At 46.6% G+C, this 19,870-nt stretch overlaps 1 protein-coding gene across 1 annotated transcript; it reads left to right on the top strand.

The window, feature by feature from the left end:
• Positions 1–9,750: 9,750 nt before the first annotated feature.
• DHCR24 (24-dehydrocholesterol reductase) lies at positions 9,751–19,635 on the top strand. The gene is made up of 9 exons (XM_040565416.1): positions 9,751–10,092; positions 10,506–10,661; positions 11,100–11,205; positions 11,480–11,598; positions 11,689–11,952; positions 12,754–12,897; positions 13,868–14,065; positions 14,838–15,016; positions 17,305–19,635. The coding sequence occupies exons 1-9, from the start codon at positions 9,862–9,864 to the stop codon at positions 17,456–17,458; spliced, it is 1,551 nt and encodes a 516-aa protein (XP_040421350.1). The 5' UTR covers positions 9,751–9,861; the 3' UTR covers positions 17,459–19,635.
• The last annotated feature ends 235 nt before the right edge of the window (positions 19,636–19,870 follow it).

Genomic DNA, 19,870 nt, shown 5'->3' with positions numbered 1-19,870 from the left:
CCCCCAGGTAAGGCTGCTGAGCCCGATCCTCGTGCTGCTTCAGCAGCGCAGCTCTCCCTCCCGCTGCTTGGGGAAAGTGCTGCTGCTTGATTCTCCATTCACCGCATTTTGCTGCTGCAGCAAATCGAATGTAAAACAGTGTATTTTGCTGTACAGTCAGGCTAAATAAGCCAGAATTTTCAATACATTTCAATTGTCAGCCCTGTGGGCTGGGGTGAGGCTGCCAGGCCCTCGTACCAGGCCAGGAGCGTCCACAGCGCGGGCCAGGCCGCAGGCCTCCACCAGCGATATGGCACCCGTGCCATGCACCCACACGCCCGGTGCCTGTACAGGGAGGGAGGTCTGGGCTCTCTACATGCAAGAATTGCTCAACAGGACACTGCCTTCCCATAGAGGGGCCACTAAAAGCCGCTGGCGAGGCCTCGGGGACGCGTGAGGTGCCCATAGGTGGCCCAGCAGAGCAGGGTGCAGCCTGTTGAGCCGCTGCACCCTACAGTGCGCACAAGGGAAGGCGTTCCTACACCCAGCACGCGTACAGCAAGGGAGAAACCTCCTGCTGTTTATCTCTGCCTTAATTTGCATCTTCTTAAAATGCCTGATTAGATGTGTTTGTTGATATACTGGCTCAGGCACTCCCACTTAATCCAGTAAGTAAATCTTAGCACGGAAAATATTTGTTCTACTTCTTCAAATCATGAAATTTTCACCTGTGACCTTAGGTTTATTTGGGGTTGAACTTGCAAATGTCCACAGCTCTCACTTTGGTGGTTCTGCTGTATTGGAAACCAGAGGGTTTGGGACCATGCACCCTCGCTCTCCAGTAGGAAAAGCCTAGCATTTGGCTGTGAAAGGGGATCAATCCTACAGCCACAAAATGGTGTTTGATTGTTGTGGGCATTTCCAGTTTCACCAACAGGTATTCTTTCTGTGGAGTGCTTTTTTTTTTTTTTTTTCCCTTGGGACTTTACTTACTCCAAAAGCCCATTTTTTACATAACACATTTTTCAGTTCCAATGGCTTTTACTGGATTTGAATTACAATAGAAGAACAAGATGTGTATAAACATCCTATGATATTTTCAGCTCCATCACTTGTTAAAGTTCAGTTTCTGAAGTGGTTTCTGCACTAGCAATGCCCATCATCTAGCAAGACTCTGGCCCCAAAACCTGTATGTTTTGAAGCCTGTAATGCACTAACAGGACTGCAGTGGTCCTAACCAGAGGTTTGTAAAGCTGCACCACACTGAGGAACATGGCTGTGGTGGGAAGTCCTAGAAAAGGAGAAGTACTGATAATTTCATCCACAAAAGGATTTATGGATGAGCAATGGCCTGAAATTCCATCCGCTCTTCATTCAGGACTGGAATTAGCACAGCAGCACCAGGCCTGTGTGCGGCCCTCTGCTGGTGCTGTGGTAGGTAAGCGGGCATGTCAAAGCTGTGGGATTCCTGTAAGGGAAATTTCCATTTTGCAAACATGGAAGACGGTAAGAGCTTCCTAGGAGCATTTCTTTCCACCAAGAAATGGTGGAAAAATCTACAAACCTAGAAAGGATTTTAAATTTGCCTTAAGAAGGGGTAGGGAAGAGAGGAATCATCATGTCCCTGCTCAATTCTTAGTCAGGCAAAGCTTTTCTTCAGCTGCTGGAAGTTTTTCCCATAGGGAGGCCCCACACACTCTGCACATTTCAGGTCTGAGCTCCTTTTTCTGGGAAGAGGCACAGCAGTTGGGCTAACACACATGTGCCCCACCACCCGGAGTGTTTTACATGCTGCAGATGTTGCAGCTCTGATGGAGTATCAGCTGATATTGGGCTCGTGGTGAAAAAAACACTAATTTGCAGCACTGGAAACCCCACAGCCATGCCTGAGGCTGGCCGTGAGCACAGCTATGCCACCTGAGCAGAGAAGGCATCAAAGGTCTGCGCTGGCTGCTAAATCATGGCAACTGTTAGCTTTGTGTCACATGGTGAATAAATGAGGCTGAAGCTTCTCTGCTTCCTTGATTAAAATGCTAATGTTCAACATAGCAGCAAACACATACAACCAAAGACAAAACTGGCTAACTTTGCTTTCAGCGGAGCTCCAGCAAATGCAGCACTACACAAGGGATGAGCTCCAGCTACACGGACATTCCCAAGAGCCCCGTGAGGTCTGAATGTCTCCCAGCACTCAACCATTACAGCAGACTCCAGGGAGCCAGTAATAGGCTTTTTTCTTTTCTTTTCTTTTCTTTTCTTTTCTTTTCTTTTCTTTTCTTTTCTTTTCTTTTCTTTTCTTTTTTCTTTTCTTTTCTTTTCTTTTCTTTTCTTTTCTTTTTAGCACAGAAATGCAAAAGAGAAGCTTAAAAGCAGCATTAATTACAATTTTTAGAAAATCTATAAAGCAGCCATCTAGCTCTTCTGGTTGCCACAGTGTGTGAAGACCTCAGCACCCAGTAAAACCAGTCCCAGATGCTCCACAGCTGCTTTCCTTGCCCAGTGCCTCCTGCACTACCTCACCTTCTGGCCTCGTGTCGGGCTGCCTATAAGCACTGCTGGCTCTGGTGTGATGATCTGTGTGGTTGCAGAGGGATATCACACCACCAGTGAATGCTGAAAAACTTGTGTTTTAGCCGTGGTGGCCTGAGGAGATAAGCAAAGTATGGCTGAAAGGAGAGGGAGCACCTTTTATCAGTGTGAGGAATATATGGCTGGAAAAAAAACAAACACACTTTCAGACAGGGAAGCCCTTCTGCAGGTCGGAGTTTTTTGGTTAGCACCTGGTAGTTTGCAGGCTACAGGGGGCGAGACCTTTGGGAAAGGTGCTGTTTCTTCCACAAGTGTAGGCAGTAGATGCTTCGTTTGGCTCTCTTTTCTTCACATTGCGTGGTCTCTGTTGCAAACAGCAAAGATCACCCTCTTCCATCCAGCAGCAGTGAAGCTGCTCCAGCTGTACTGCTGTGACCAGGAGCTTGTCTGCTGCCTTCAAAGCCTGCCCGCAGCCTTGTCTCTTGGCCTACTAAAAGCTGTAATTTCTCCCTGCACACCTTGCCTCGCTTTTTACCTGGAGCATTTACATCTTCTTAACCGTATTTCTAGGTAACTGCAGACAAGTTTTAAATCCTGCAAAAATGATAGCTTGGGAAATAAAGAGCTGAAACTTCTCCATAATGGCATTAAATGTGTCAGAGCCAGACTGAGCAAGGGAAAGTCCCCCCAGAAAGTGGCATCCCTGAGCCGGAGATGTGCCATTCCTGATGGAGCTCAGGGGCTTCCCTGCTCCATCTCCATATGAAGCCTTCCAGGACTCTGAGAGTTAACATCCCTCCCCAAAACATACCCTGTCCTTTCCTTAGCTAGGAGCTAGTCTGGCTGTTCATCTTGTTGTGTAGTGTGGTGTAGTTTCACTTCCCCGGAGGTGTAAATACCGCTGTGCCAGGAAACTGTCAGCTCTCTCTGGACAGAAGGCTCTCCTCCTCCGGTGATTCACTGTGCCACCCCCAGCACAACATGCCTCGAGCCAGCCCTGCCATCAGCATTCATGTGGATGCGGTCGGACACCTGAATACAATGAAGTTCAGAGCTTACTACAGGCTCTTGGTTGGTATTAGAGGCTGATTGGCTTTTCTTAAGTGTTTTGTAAAAATAAATGGGCCTCACTGTGGATGGAGAGGGCGGAAAGAGACAGAAAACGGCTGTGTGAGTCTGCAGCTCAGTACGCAAGACTTGAGAAGTGAGCCCAGGCTTTAACACGGGCTGGAGACAGGATCCATGTGCTCACCCATCCTCAGAGCTGTTTCGAGAGTCACAAAATTTGAGTGCGGGTATAGAAAAGGCACTATTTTGTGGCCATCACATTTGTGCACTTGATAAAGGTATGAAAATATTGTTTTGGATCATGTTGGGAGGTACTGGAATTGCTGTCTTGCTTTAGTAGGTAGTGCTATAACCAAGAATTTTACAGGAAGCTCTTGTATTAAGAGACCGATCAGCCACACTGTCATCACCTTCCCACGCACAGACCTTTGCCAATCATTTATTTGCAGGGGTGAGGGCTGGCCTGTTTATCCAGTCTTCAGTCTGAGTTCTGGATCTCTGTGAGATGATGTGCACACAGGAGAGTGTCCCATCACTTGATAGAAAGGGGCATAACCCTCTTCCCAAAGCCTCCTGCTTCCTCCTGCTCAGCTTCACAGCCCTGGGAGCTGCTTCACAACGTGGGCTGTGACAAAAGCACATCTGCAATCGAAAGAAGATGAGCAACTGAGAGGGAAGTGACATGACTTAACAGATACCAGTAATCAGCTTCTGGCCTGGTTCTAACCTGAGCTCTCTAGTGAAAAAAGGGCATTTGTGGTCCATCAGCACAACGCTGAACCGTACTAAATATGCCTCCATTTATCCTTGATAAGACTAATACAGTTCCTTATCATTGGAACAATGGTATATTTTTGTCACCCTTAATTATTAACTTATCTGGCTGTGATGGCTTCACTTATAAAAAGGATATGCGAGGTAGCTATAATAGTTATGCAATCCTTATATAGCCAACATTTTCAACTGTTGGTTTCAGCTTTCTTTTCCATTTTTTGCTTTCCATAAAACATTTCCATTTTTCTTTCGCCTAGGTAAGTAAACCCAAAGGTCTAGATCCTACACTGAGTTGCAGTTTGATGTTTTTGGAGCGTGGCCTGGAGTTTTAGCACTTTACATCATCTGGGAGTGGGCCCATAAAATGTTTAAAATGTTGAAATAAATGAAAGCAGACAGGTGACTGAGTGACAGCACCAGACGGGGAGAACAGCAACAGCCAAGGCAGCAAAAGTCGTAGCTTTATTTGGAGGAAAAGGGCCCACAAGTACATCCAGCACTAGGAGGCTAAACACACGTGCTAGGAGCTGAGAACAGGAGAAAAATTTGGCCTTAGCAGTAAAATATCTTGCAGTGTTTTCCTCTGGAAGCCTTTGTCATCACATTAGCCCTGAATGCTTTCTGTGTGTTCCCACAGCGCTTGCCCCTGCAGGCAGGAGGAGGCTGGAGGCCAGCGGTGGAAGAGGCTCCCCCCAAACCTGCTGCCCACCAGCTGTGGTCCACAACTGCCTTCACAGAAAGTTCACCTTGGGCATCTTGGAGGCCATGGGCACACGTGTCCGCTATATCATGAGCTTCTCCAGCCGCTGCCCCTGCTCACCCTCGGGCACCCGCGTGCCCAGTGGGCCACAAAGCCAGCTCGAGGTTCACCAGCACTGCCTGAGAGTTGCCTCTCCTCCACCACTCACACCCAAGGAGCGTGGTGGCCCACCCCAGCTTGCAATTCCAGAGCCGGATCCCCAGCTCCTTCACCAACCACCACCACCACGCAGCCACCTTGTCACAGCTGTTTTGGTTTTGTGGCTGAGGACACCGGCCCCAGTGACAATGAAGGCAGGGCTGAATTCCTTTCCCAGCCCAGCTCTCTGTTTTGCTAAGTGATTCTTTTTATAAATCCCAGGCAGAGTATCTTTTCACAGGCAGTTATGAAGCCGGATTTAATGCATGTCAGAGACAATACACGAGAGCTCTCGCAAGTTCTGTGGCACATTTTTTCAGCAGCTCCGTGAACGTGCTGGCCAGTAGCTGACCTTGTTTCCTACCACAGTGCACGGCCACCAAAGGCTGGGCCCCATTGCTTATGTCCCAGACTTCTCATCCTACGTCTGATTCCTCCCAGGACGACTGCCGGGATCCCACCAGCCATCCCCGGTAACTCGTTGCTGGAGGAGCACAGCCAATACATAAGCACACAGGGTACAGCCCGGGCATCTCTGGTTCTTTGTCCTGCCTTGCAGCACCAGCGATATTCCTTCTTTTGGTGAAGCCCTTCCCGGTGCAAACAGGGTGAGTGCAGCCCTCACAGGACAAGGGGAACACAAGGAAGAAGGAGCAACGTCAACCTGAGGTCTAGGTGTACAGAGCAGGCCGGGCTACAGCCACCTGAAGACCCTATCCCAATTCTTCCATTGCCATCACAGGTGTCAGACAAGATCTTCCATGTTACATTCAACCCACTGACACCTCAAATAGCCTAATCACCCCAAAGGTCCTTGTCTAAGTCTTCACATGAGATTTCACTTTCCCTGAGATGTACTCAGCAGTTTATAAAGCAACTACAATCCCATTGTCCCTTTTTGATGGGCTTTCCAACAGCCACCACAGTTGCTGTCCTCCTCCTCCTCAAGTCGTCGGGCATCTCTTCTCCCTCACCTGAAGTATGAGTGAAACGTAAGATAAACCACATTCTTCACATAGATTCTCTAAAGTGAAGGTTTTCTAAGGTGCAGCATGTAGGTTTGATGAATCAAACATCAATAGAAAATGGGTCCTTATGTCTCCTTATATTTTGAAATCTCCTGTGCCCTACTGGGCCTCCCAAATGTGCATCCAGGTGTAGGAGGTTCACACGGAGCCACTCCGGTTCCTAAGTCCCTGCTCTTTAGACAGGCTGGCCCCTCACACCGGCTGTTTTCCATTTACACCTACTCTGTCTACAGGGTTTAGTGCTCTTTGCCCTGGAAAGTGCCCCCCAGCCCTGCATGCGGCTGTCAGGTGTAAGGTGGGGTTCACGCCTCCCTGCCCGGACAGCCCTGAGAAAGACACATTCCCCGCACACAGCACTCCCCAGACCAGGCTGGCTTTGAATTTTGCTTTAAAAAAGTGCCATAAAGTGATTTTGTTCTTTCAGAAGTCATGCAGCACTGCGAGTCATCCCTCTGGAATACTCTGGCATTTGTTCTGATATTGTCAGTCTATAAAACAGCTGATAATTTTCCCCTGTATTTTTTTCCTTAAAGCCCTGAGGCTGAAATTTTACATTTACCTTCATTTGCAGGATGAAAGAAAGCTGCTCAGGATTCATTCAGCCCATAGCCCAAACAGCACGTGTCAGCCTGCTGGTGTCACACAGAAAGCCCCACTGCAGCTACGGCCTCCGACAGACTTTTTATTCAAGGCGACTGAAAATACTTTGGTTTTCTCAGTAGAGGGAGCTTCTCACATACCAGTTTGAGCGCCGCAGTGGTCGAACCCTCTGAAACCACGTCCCATTTCTGACTGTACCAACCCCGTGCCAAACAAACAAACATGCAGGAAATGTGGTGGTAGGCGATTAGGGAAATGTACTCCTAGCCCCTAGTACCCATGGGCTAGTTTATTTATTGAATTAAGAAGGCTTGCAGCCTTTCCAAAATTCTCGTTCGGTTTTCATGGTAATTGCTATTAAAATGCCCATCCTTTCGATGTCCTGGTGCCACCCAACAGCAGCTCCGTGGCAGCCAGTACCAGGGCTAAGTGAGATCGCATGAAAAAAGGGCTTTCTCACTGTTTTCAATGCCTTTCTCTGCTACCACTGAATGCCTCTTGATACTTTTCTTACGGAGACAGAAGTTATCAGCCTACTTTTTTCTGCAGCTCCAATGCTCTGTACACTATTATCATGTCTCTTTAGCTGTCTCCTTCGAAAAATAGCTGCATCTTTTAATTCTTTGTCCAAAAGCCTTTGCATAGTTATTGCTAAGACCTGCTTTTGTAGTGAACAAAGTCCTGCCAGAGCGATCTGTGATGAGCTCTCACCAAGGATGTAGGTGACCCCACGCAGGCAGTGAGAAGCCCCTGCTCTGCTCCCTGCGCTCCAGCCTCACAAGTGTGTACGCAGGCTGAACTCCATCAGAGAGCTGATCCGGGCAGGAAAAGATTAATTTAAAAACCAGTTTAATTCTTCAGTCGGATCGGTTCTCCAACCCGTTGTACAGAGTGACAGCAGAAGCATTTGTACTGCACAGCATGCCCAGAACAGCATGAGTGGGCGGAAGGGATGGCAGGCGAGGGAGGGCGGGGAGGAAGGGAAGAGGACTGCTTTTTTAAGAAGCAGCAACAGCTTAAGCACACATAAAATGGTAATTGAAGAGAATTGGGGTTTTAGTCTTACAGAAGATACCAGGGGAATCTCAGCTTTTCAGACCATATTTGTAGATGATGTTTTACTAAGCCTACATCGGTTGTTGGATGATGTTTTGCTCACGCCTAAAATAACTAAAACTGAAGAATACCAGCCTTAAAAAAATCTCCCTTCCCTTCCCTCATCCCCTCCCGATTCCTGTATCTTCTGTGCTTGGCATCGGTATGTACACAGGCAATTTCACTGTGATCTTAACAATGATTCATTTCTCTATTTCAAAGCACGTTTTCGCACTGCAGTCTTTAAGCTCACCTGCTCCCTTCCCGCTGCCTAGGGCCTTACAAAAACAAGAGCAGAGCATGGAAAATGTTATAAACGCTTTTAATGGATCTTCATAAAAAAACAATTTCAAAGTAGTATTTACACCAAAGGTATAAATATCTCCTTATGAATAAATGATGTTGTTACCCAATAAGCCCTGCACTTGATCACTCTCAGATCAAGCACAATTATTTAGCTCCTTCAGAGAGGTTAAAATAACCTCTCCTAGAGCACGGGAAACTTCTTTGTCATGCATAATTCCAGCCAGCAGGCAAATCGGTAAACAAAAGCAGATAACATCAATTCAGACACAAGAAGGAAAAGCACCAATGTACAGCCTGGCCACAAATGCAATAAATGCAATTTGTCTGTGAATGAAGTTAGGCTGGAAATCGGGACGCCATTTCAAAACGTCGGAGCAGTGAAGTTGCAGATCAGTTTTTTTGATAAAATCAGGGGGACAGAAGAACAAACAAGGCTGAGAACAGCGGCTCCAAGTTTTCCGAAGGAGACGACAAGGTGTGGCTGCCTGCTGCAGCTGAGCTTTGAACCATGATGCACCAACCCCTCCCTGTCTGGTGCTCCTCGGTACCTCCTGCGGCAGCCAAATGCGCTGATCCTGCTGTCAGAGGGGAAGAGGCAGCACCCGACACACCAGCACGCCATGTCGTGGGGTGACAACGTTCTCAGCCCTGGTGGCATCCTCATGCAACACCTCAGTGCCGTGTTTCTGTGGCGGGGGGCCACGGGGCACCTCCTTGGCTGGGCTCTGGACCCCGCAGCGTTGTGACGGGGTTGTCCCTGTGCCACTGGGGCTGCTCCCTGGCACGGAGGCTGATGGACCTGGGCTCTCGTCTGTCACCTGGTGGACCTGGGCTGTTTGCAACCTGATGGGCCTGGGCTCCTGTCCCCCGATGGCACCAGCCCCTGACCCGGGGGGGGTCCCAGGACCTCAGGCCCCGTCCCCATCCCCATCTCCCCATGGGTGCCCCCACCTGGAGCCCCCACCCCAGCCTCGCCCCCCTGGGGGTGCCCCTGCCTCGGGTGGTACCTGAGGTGTGTGGCACAGGGTGGCACCTGAGGGTGCCCCCACCTTGCCCCCTCCCCATTCCTGGTCTCCCAAGGGTGCCCCCACTTGGGGCCCTCTCCCCATCCCCGTCCCCTGGGGGTGCCCCCACCTCGCCCCCTCCCCATCCCTGCCCCCCCACGGTGCCCCCCCCCCCCCCAAGAGTGCCCCCCCCCGCCTTGTGCCCCCTCCCCTGGGGGTGCCCCCCCGGCCCCCTCCCCAGCCCCGCCCCCTCCCCCAGACCCCGCCCCCAGCCCCGCCCCTCCCCGCTTCCCCCCCCCCCCGGGGTGTTCCCGGTCCCGCCTCGCCGAGTGCCGAGCGGGGCCCGCCCCCTCCCAGCCAATCACCGCCCCCCGCGCCTGGTCCGATCTCCCCGCAGCGCCCTCATTGGCCGCTCCCCTCCCCTCGCCTCAGGGCGGCGGCCAATGGCGGCGCGGGGCGCGCGGGGCGCGCGGGGGCGGCTCCGGCGCCGGGTCCTAGCGCCGGGGAGCGGGGAACCGGGGAGGCCGGGGGCGCGATTCGCGATCGCGGCCGGTGGCGAGGCGGGGGTCGGGCGGCCGCCATGTCGGCGCTGTGGTCGCTGTGCGCCGGGCTGCTGCTGCTGCTGCTGTGGGTGCGGCACCGCGGGCTGGAGGCCGTGCTGGTGCACCACCGCTGGGTCTTCGTCTGCCTCTTCCTCCTGCCGCTCTCCATCCTCTTCGACGTGTACTACCAGCTGCGCGCCTGGGCCGTGCGGCGCCTGCACAGCGCCCCGCGGCTGCACGCCCAGCGGGTCCGGCACATCCAGGGGCAGGTGGGGCCGGGGGGCGGCACCGGGCCCCTCAGCGCCCCGGGGCTGACAGGGCCGGCACGGCACCCGCGGGGCTTGGGGGGGGGGGGGGCGTGAAACGGGCTGTGCGCCCCGTGCCGGGGGCCCTGGGGGGGGCTTAAATGGGTTTATGGCTCGATTTTGGGGCCCCGGGAGAAAACCCCAAAGCTGTAGGGCTTTAGAAACGCTCCCCCTTCATAACTGCCCCCCTCCGGTGGTATTTCGCTTCTGAGTCTCTAGGGTTGCAGGGGGACCTCACCGCTTTGAGGCAGCCGGGGTCGGTCACCCGCCCGTTGGGGAATGGCAATATTTATAAACGTTTTTTCACGCTGAAGGAAAAATACGCTGTTGGGGGTGTTTGAGTTCTCAAAGCGTTGCTGCGTTGTTGCTTCTTGCAGGTTCGGGAGTGGAAAAATGAAGGCAGCAAGAGGTACATGTGCACCGGCCGGCCCGGCTGGCTGACTGTGTCGCTCCGTGTGGGGAAGTACAAGAAGGTCCACAAGAACATCATGATCAACCTCATGGATGTCCTGGAAGTGGACAGCGAAAGACAGGTAACGTTCCTCGCGACGGTTCCACAAAACTGAAGCCTACAGCGTTTTCTACTGTGTTTGTAGCTCAAGAGCAGGATCCCATAAAGAACAAAGGATTTTTGTGGCGGTAGGTTTTGTAGACCCACCAATATTCAGGTTTTACAACGTGCGCTTGGATCACTCTGTCCAAAAAAACAGCATATGGCATTGCTTAGTTTTATGTGCTGAAGTCTAAAAGCCCAGATTGATTTATGGGCTTGGGGACTGAGCAACAAGATGTTGAGGCAGAGGAGGAATCACTAAACAGTTTCAACTATTTTTAGTAGCACTCTTGGGGAAGTAAGTCTCTGAATTCTGATAACAGATGGGTGTACAATCCAGTTAGCTGTGGTTTGTCATCATTAATGCCAAACACTTAGCTTATGCCTGATGGGAGGATTGTTTTTTTTGGCTTTTTAGGTTGTTCGTGTGGAACCTTTGGTCACCATGGGCCAGTTGACTGCGTACCTGAATCCTATGGGCTGGACTATTCCTGTGGTGCCAGAGCTCGATGACCTTACAGTAGGTAAGGGTTGTTGTGTTGACAAGAAACTGATTGATTTTGCTGCATTTTCATTTGCTTTTATGCAGTAACACCTTGCATTATTTAAAAGTTTCCTGAAATACTCTGTTGAACTCTGTGTTCTGTTAAGGCATTTGTGTTACAAGCACTTATTTTTTCCTTTTTCCAAATAATCTTAAAAGCCACACCCAGAGCTTAAAAGCAAAGCTTTGTTCTCGTAAATCATGTTCATTTTGAAGTGTGTTTCATTTGATTTGTTATGTGCTCTCTCAACAAGGTGGTTTGATCATGGGAACCGGCATTGAGTCTTCATCCCATATCTATGGACTTTTTCAACATACCTGTGTGGCCTATGAACTTGTTCTTGCTGATGGAAGCCTTGTGAGATGTTCACCAGTAAGACAAAATGTTATTTTGCTATCATTTACAATGTCATTGACCGTTGTCAGTATGGATATATGATTTAGTATGACATACTTTTTGCAGACTGAAAATTCAGACCTATTTTATGCAGTGCCTTGGTCTTGTGGTACTCTGGGTTTCCTGGTTGCAGCAGAAATAAAAATGATTCCTGCCAAGAAATACGTCAAAATCCATTATAAGCCTGTAAGAGGACTGCAAAATATTTGTGAAAAGTTTACCGAAGAGTCTAAGAAAAAGGAGAATAATTTTGTGGAAGGACTTGTATATTCTTTGGACGAAGCAGTCATCATGACAGGAGTCCTGACTGATGAAGCTGAACAAAGCAAGGTAACTAAAGGGAAGTTACTCACAATGAAAACAATGCCCCCAAGGTTTAATTGGAGCTACGCTACCGTATGACATTATAAAACTAGAATCATTATAAGATTAGAACAATCTCTTAATATGGGATGAAAACTTAGGTCTGTCCGCCAGGATGTTTTAAATTGCAGCTCTTTGTTATTACAACAGAGTCTGTACTCCAAATCTCTTCAATTGATGGGAAGCGACCCATTGATTTCCTTTATTACTGCAAATAATTTAATCTGCCTTTGCTTTGCAGTACCCAGGGAGGAAGAGAAGTATCTTTTTACATATACTCTGTTTCAACCTGCAGTAATTCAGAGTAACTCTTTCCCCAGCATGCTCTTAACGCAGTTAATACTACTAGTAAGACAAATCAGGCATGTTTATAGAATGGACGTGCTGTCTGCTCACTGCATCGCTCAACCTGGATGTTTCTCCTCTGCCATAATGGGGCTTTGGGTTAATGATGGGTTGAGAGGTCAGTGTCTTAGGAATCTGGTTCTGTCACATTCATGGTCTCTTATTACCGTGTCATAACATGCAAGCCTTGTTTAAATTCTCCATCGTGAGAAGAATGGTAAGAGGGAGCCACGCATGTGGCTGGAAGAAGGAGAAATGAAGGTTTTCTAGATTTCTTGAGACAATCTCATCTGAACTGTCACAGAAGATATAACATTGATCCTTCATGGTAAAGGAATTTCGGGAACGTACTTAATGTTGTCTGGTAAGGTGTCATTGTCTTTCTATGTTGGGATTTGCTAATGAGTGTATGTTTCCTCGTAGATAAACAGAATTGGCAACTACTACAAGCCATGGTTCTTCAAGCATGTGGAGAAGTATTTGAAAGCTGACAGGACTGGAACTGAATACATTCCCTCGAGACATTATTACCATAGACATACACGTAGCATCTTCTGGGAACTCCAGGTAAGACCACTTCCAAAATTAAAATAACATCTATGGAAAGCTACTCCGCTCTTTCCCCGTGTAGGTACAATGTGCCTTCTTCCCCTTGGCAACACTTCTGTCTTGAATGGCAGAAAAAAAAACAATGAAGTCCGTGGCAAATGTAAAGTCCTGTATTTGGGCAACACAAATCCAAAGTCACTACTTTATATTTAAGGCATTGTATCATAACTTCCTAATTTCGGTTTTAGTGCTTTTCTGAATTTAAAATGTAAATACATACTTAAGCATTAAGATTTTACACCTACTAAGTGATTTCCAAAGACAAACGGTGGAAAAACCATGAATGTGTCAATTGTGGCTGAAAATGTGCCCTGGCTAAACTCATAATGCTCATTATTTAGTTGCATCATTAATTTTAATTACATGAACGCATTTGTAGTGATGTGCATTTATGCAAAACTTTTATTTGGCATGCTGGAATATTACTTTTGCTACATTTTGAATCTTCGGAGTGAGATACCAAATCCTTTCAGCTGCTGGAGAAGTTAAGCAGGAGTTTGCTCTGCAGAAAGTACTTCACATTTTACAGCTGTAACATTCTTTTAAGACCTGATCTTGCACGTGTCAGCTCTTGCAGGAGTTTTGCAAGTTTAGCTTCTTATGAGCTCCTTCCACCCGTTTTTAAGATAATAGCCTACTTTTCTTGGAACTTCATTTTCTGAAAGTATTTGGGGCTGACTGTGTAGTGGGATTCGTATGGCTCTGAAAATCACTCATCATAAGCAGAAGAGGCTTAGGAATGGGCTGTATAGCTAAATTCAGTCCAGACCTCTCTTAGTTCCTGTTTGTATTATAATAGCTCAGCAAAAGTATCAGCAGTTAAATTTATTGAAAATCTCATTTAGTATTGCTCTGAGGATTCTTAGGCATTGTCTTTTGCTTCACTTACGCGTTCCTAAGTCAAACTTTTCTTCTTTCCTCTTTAAAGGATATCATTCCTTTTGGCAATAACCCCGTTTTCCGTTACCTGTTTGGCTGGATGGTTCCTCCAAAAATCTCTTTGTTAAAACTCACCCAAGGAGAAGCGATCCGAAAGCTGTACGAGCAGCATCACGTTGTACAAGACATGCTGGTCCCGATGAAGAGCCTTGAAAAATCTATCCAAACCTTCCACGTTGACCTTAATGTAAGAACACCCATTTTTAAACTGCAGTGAATTTCAAATTGCGCATCACAAGGACTGTGACTATTGGTTTTAAAGCGTAATAGTCTGCTTGTGGGAAAGGTCGTTATCTTATCAGGGTGGTACTGTTCTTTCCAAGTCCATGACACAAGGCTGCAGAAGGAGTGAACATAGCTTTCTGAAGAATATAAACATGACATTCAAATTCTAGTAGAAGGCCAGCACTTCTAAAAGATTTCAACACTTAGGAAGACTTGAATTGATTTTTTTTTTCACGTAAATCACTGGCAGTCATGCTAAAATCGTATTGTGGAAATTATTTTCCCTTTCTTGTTTTTATTTCTGGATTTATTTTAGTTTGTATAAGAAGTACAAGTTTGGCTATTTCAATTGACTGACCTGATAAAGAAAACACTTCGTTCCCTTTTTATTCAGAATGTATTCAGCTTTTGCTTTGGGATCGAGGTGGGGGGGTCATTTCTATTTTAAAGGTACATTCTGGTCTTTGAGGATTTGGGGGGGCGAGGGGCGGATGTAATTCCTGGAGCACACTGCAGATATTCTGGGCATCTTAATTAGTTTGCGTTACAGTCATTAGAAAGTGGATCTAAAAACCACAGCTAGAGAACGGGAAAGGAAGAGCTGTGTAAGATCTGATCCCAAACTGGGACAATGTCCTCTTAATTCTTTCTTCATTTTGTCACCTTTATTAAGAGATATTTTCAACAAAACAGCCATTTAAGCTAAGTGACGGGATGTTTTCTTACCTCTGCAGGTATACCCTCTTTGGTTATGCCCTTTCATATTGCCCAATAATCCTGGTATGGTCCACCCAAAAGGGAACGAAACAGAGCTCTACGTGGATATCGGAGCTTATGGAGAGCCCAAAAGGAAACAATTTGAAGCCAGGGCTTCAATGAGGCAAATGGAAAAGTTTGTAAGAAGCGTGCATGGGTAAGGTTCCCACTCGTTAGCGTGGTAATAGTGCCGTATAACTTACAGCTGTGGAGTTTAATCGCATTTATTTCACAGTACAGCACTTTGATATCGCAATAATTAAACAACCACAATAATGAAAAGCTAACTTTAATTACTAGGTTTGATGTTACAATTTTTAAATACAATTGTGACTTCAGTGATTTGATTGCAAAACCAAGCTAATAAACGGGCTCGCTGGCTGAAGTTCTTGGCAGTGTGTTTGGGAGCTAGATAGCTTCCAAACGTGTCACCCGTGCATCCTTGCAGCTCTGGGCTACTTGGGAGTAAAATGTGCTGCAACAAAATGTGTCCACGCAAGCAGAAAGACCTCAGCGGGTCTGCACTGACGGGTATGTAAACCAGTTGTAAACCAGTTGCCGTGCTGAACGGGTGTTAGCGTGGGTTGGTGACCACTCAGCAAGGCTAGCTAGCCCCGTCCTTGGGAAGGCAGCCGCTGAGCTTGCACACTGAGGCTGACTGGTTTGGAGGCCGGCTCAGAGCAGGGGCAGCACAAGTGCTGGTCTGACCGCAGCTGGCCACAGGCCCTTCAGGAATCCCGCAGGCTGTTAAAGCTTGGACAGCTTCCCGGCCTGCCCTTGGGGCTGTCCTGCTCCCTGTGGTCCTGGCAGCGCATGTGGCAGCTCTGCCCTGTCCTTGGCTGGTGCGTCCTCGTGCAGGGAGCTGAGCCTTGACTGTTCACCCTGATCCCTAGGCGGCGGTGGGAGCCCTCCCTCTCACAAGTGGCACTCTCAGAGCCTCCTTTTCCCTGCCCCACTCCTCGTTACACAGGACCACAGTGAGATATGCACCCACCATCTGTCAGTGACTCGTGCCAGCCTAATTTGCTGTAGTAGTGTCAGTAGAGAAGCAGTTACTTGTTTCTCAGGAACAAAAAACCAACTACGTCGTATTTTTACGCCATCAGGATAACTCCATTTCTGTTTTGACCTATTCCTCAGTCTAACAGTGATTCTGTCCCATGTGTCTGAGTAACAGTGGCGAGTCTGCTTCTACGTGATTTGGAGAATGTAAATAACTTTTACCTCTTACTTTTACATCTGCCAGAGAACAAAGCAACCAAAAGTTAATTTTAAGCTTTTTTAATTAACTTGAAATTAAGCTTTTAATTCAATTCTCTTTACTAACCGAGTTTAGTGTCTTCTGTACCTGTCACTGGAAAATAAACAATGTATAAAAGCTTGATCTCACAGTTTATAACCACAACAGAGCTTTTATGTACCTGTATTTTACTGCTGTACTCTGATGCTAGCTGCATTTTGGAGAGAAGAGTGAGTGAGTAAGAAAGAGTCCACAGCTAAATAATGATTCTGTTTGTTTTTGTAAATGGACTTCTGTTACACCGTGCCTCATTTACCCTATAAACTTATAGTCTTGCCCTAGTCTAATTTGGCAGGCTTCTTCCTTCACAGTTCTAGTCTCGGTGTTGAGTTCAAAGAAATCTTAAAAACAAAAAGGACACACCACTGTCTTGAATGCGTTTTGTAATGCTGGCTGGTATGAGATGCCATGACTGTATCTCCATGGATCATAAGAAAGCATGCAGGAAAAAAAAAACTTCTTTTTTTTGAAGCTGAAATTGAAAAGCTTTCAACAGAAGAAAAAGGAATGCAGGCTTTCCAAAGCAGATAGAAAAGTATTTGTTAGGGATCATTTAGGTCATGTGTGGTTTTTGGTGCGGGGGGCCAGACTCCTGGTTTGGGGCAACTTCTGAAGTTCTCTCCAGACTTGTGTTTCTGTGAGCACAAGCTGTGAGAATACATGTTTTTGGAAGATTTGGCTGCAGATAGTTAGGAGGTCTAAACATGAACCACTGTTTTACATACATTTTTTAGTTCCTCTCCTTTTCTCTTTTTAGTAGCAAAACTAATAAAAGTGGCGGTACACTGATGGCTGAAGACATTTTCTGAACCAAAATATTAAAAGCAGCAGTAATTTCAGTTGCTTTCTTTTCCCATCTTTACCAAAATGACTGTATTAGTATTCTGCTGTTTACACCATCAAATGTTATTTACTCTTGGAAGAGAAATCATGATAACATTAAATCCGCAAAATATAATTGGCTGAGTGTCCCAGCACAATCCATGTGAGCAATTAGATTTGCTTGATTTTAAAAAGCCTTTTTTTTTTTTTTTGAATGTTTGCTCTTCATAGCTTGCCCTGTTTTCTTTTTGATTCTGTTTCAAACCCTGCGGCACAATTAATACTGAATCTGTCTCTTTCTTCCTTTTTTTTTTTCATTTCAGTTTCCAGATGCTGTATGCAGATTGCTATATGACCCGTGAGGAGTTCTGGGATATGTTTGATGGCTCGTTATACCACAAGCTGAGGGAGCAAATGAATTGCAAGGATGCCTTTCCAGAAGTATATGACAAAATCTGCAAAGCTGCCAGGCACTGAGCCTGAATGACCTAATTAAGCAATCAGGGAAAGATGAATTTACCTATAGCTAGCTAGTCAGTATATCCTTTTTAAAGAAAAGCTTTATTGCCTCCAAATAAGCTCATTCTTGTTGACGTTTAAAGATATGAATTCATGCTTTATAAACTTACATTTAGTATTTCTTAGGATGCTTTAAAACCATTTTTCCAAACTCGAAGTGATCGTTTTTAAGAGATCTGAAGTGCTAGCCTTTGTATCTTGGATCTAATTTAGTAACATGGGTGAATTCACCCAGTTCCAAACACCAGAAAAATAACTGGAAAAGATGACACCGAAGCAACACCGGCTATACACTACAGCTATTTTTAAAATTACTTTTGAAAATGGTAAGGAGGTGACAGAAATAGGTGCCAAAGCTGAATTAATTGTCAAATTAATCATGACGTTGGAAACATTTGCCCCCAGTCAGTAACCTGTAGGACAGCTTAGTAACAGTACCGCGACCTGGCTGTGCAGCGCCGCATGATGCTGCGTGGTACTGGGTTGCTTGGGTTATCCCGTGCTGCAGTCTCAGTTAAACTCCCCAACAGTTGGTTCGGTTCCAAAACTGAGCATTGAGGTGTGAAGCAAATGCTTTTTACTTGTGCCTGTCAGATTTGTGCTGATTTTGATTATAAAATGTAAGTGGATATAGGGTTCCTTCTTTAATGGTTAATAGTATATTGGTTTTTTGCCTCAAACTGTCATTGTTCTGGCTTTGTACAGCTGAAAAAAATGCTGCTATTTCATATAGGCAAGTATTAATTTCAGTTTTTTACTTGTTGTGGGTCAGTTTATTTGGATTTTTTTTGGTTTTGCCTTTTGTTGGTTGTTTTTTGGTTTGGTTTTGTTGGGTTTTTTTTTTGCTTTTGCTTAATTTTAGTGCCTTATAAATACTCAGTTGGAGGAGGACATGGGTCATTTGAGACCATTCTGTCCTGTCCAGCAGGAAAAGGAAGTGTGTCCTCACAATTTAAGGCTTTATTTTTACAAGGTTTGTTAGAGCAAGTGGCTGTGGGTAAGAAGAAATCTTGCTGTGGAAGCTCAGTATTACACAGGCATTGGTTCTGACTCGAAGAACGTTTTTGCTTTGAATTTTAGCTAGATTAGATTGATAGGCTTTGTAAAAGGACTGTTTCCGTCACCTGGGGAGGAAATCAATAGTAAGCACTGTTGGATTTCCCCTTTTGATGCATGCTGGTGAAAACAGCATAGATGTGCACTTCGTGCAGTCAGGTGCAGGGGCGTGGAAGTGCTTTGACTCCATAGCTGGAAACGTGGTGCCAAACTAAGCCCGTGTCTTGTCCAAGCAGTACGTAAATCTGTTATCCTAAACCCTGCTGAGCTTGAGGGAGTAATTTTTTTTGAGGGTGGCACAGAGGATAACGTGAAGACCTCTTTAAATGGTTTGCAGTGGGAAACTTTGTAATTTTTATTTGAGTGCTAAACCAATGAGTTTATTTATTGATAGATGGATGTTTATGGTCCAGATGAAACCAATGATAAAGCAGTAACGAGATTAAGCTCGGCCTGTTACTCAGTGATGCATGCCGGGCAAATTCTGTGCGAATAAGGTACCCCTGAAAGCCCTGCCGGGTGGCTGGTAGCAGGAGCAGCCTGCCAAGGGGAGACACAGCCAGCGCAGAGCCTGCGGTGCTGCCCACACCACGGAGCTGGCCAGGCAGGAGGCAGAGCTGTGTCAGTGATCCAGGAGTGTCCGCTACACCGCTCCAGGCTTCGGGGTACCTGGGAAGGCAAACGCTGATCCTCAGACTTGTGATCTTCTCTTCCCATCCCTGCGAGGGAATGGCACAAGAGCAACTTCTTTGTTCCTGTGCAAAGCTATGATTTAGCCCAGTGCTTGTGAGATGATCTGTGCAGAGCAAGAATTGGTTTGGTTAGTTTTTAAAGGGCAACGTTAAAGCAGCTAGAGAATATGCAAATACCTTTACTTAAGCTGTGTTTCTCACACTTATGTACTGATCACCTTTAGGTATGCACTGTACTTGTTTTTTCATTCCTTTATTTATTGGCAAACTTGGTATGGTGTGATTCGGTACTGCAACCGTACCAGTCCCGCACATGCATAATTGCTGCTGGTCTTGATTTTTGGCTGTAAAAACTGTTTAAAATAAAAATGTCGCCCGTGTACTGTCCAAAGTGGTGTCTTCTAATGAATTATAACTTTTTAACAGCTTTGTTTGTTCTTTCTTTTGCTTATTGTATTGTTACAAGTGCTCAGCAATTACAGAGAAAAGCTGCTGTCTTGGTCAGAAAGCAGAGGTGTTGTGAGGCTGTTAGGTGAGCAGCCTAACGCTGCAAACAGCTTTGGAGGAATATCGTCGAAGACCCCTTATCTCTGCCCCAAGACACGCCTTATAGCTGAGCCTT

Source organism: Cygnus olor, chromosome 8 (genome assembly GCF_009769625.2).
Source record: "Cygnus olor isolate bCygOlo1 chromosome 8, bCygOlo1.pri.v2, whole genome shotgun sequence".
Classification (NCBI taxonomy): domain Eukaryota; kingdom Metazoa; phylum Chordata; class Aves; order Anseriformes; family Anatidae; genus Cygnus; species Cygnus olor.
The sequence above is the reverse complement of the archived record's forward strand: the minus strand, read 5'-3'. Positions and strand labels throughout refer to the sequence as shown.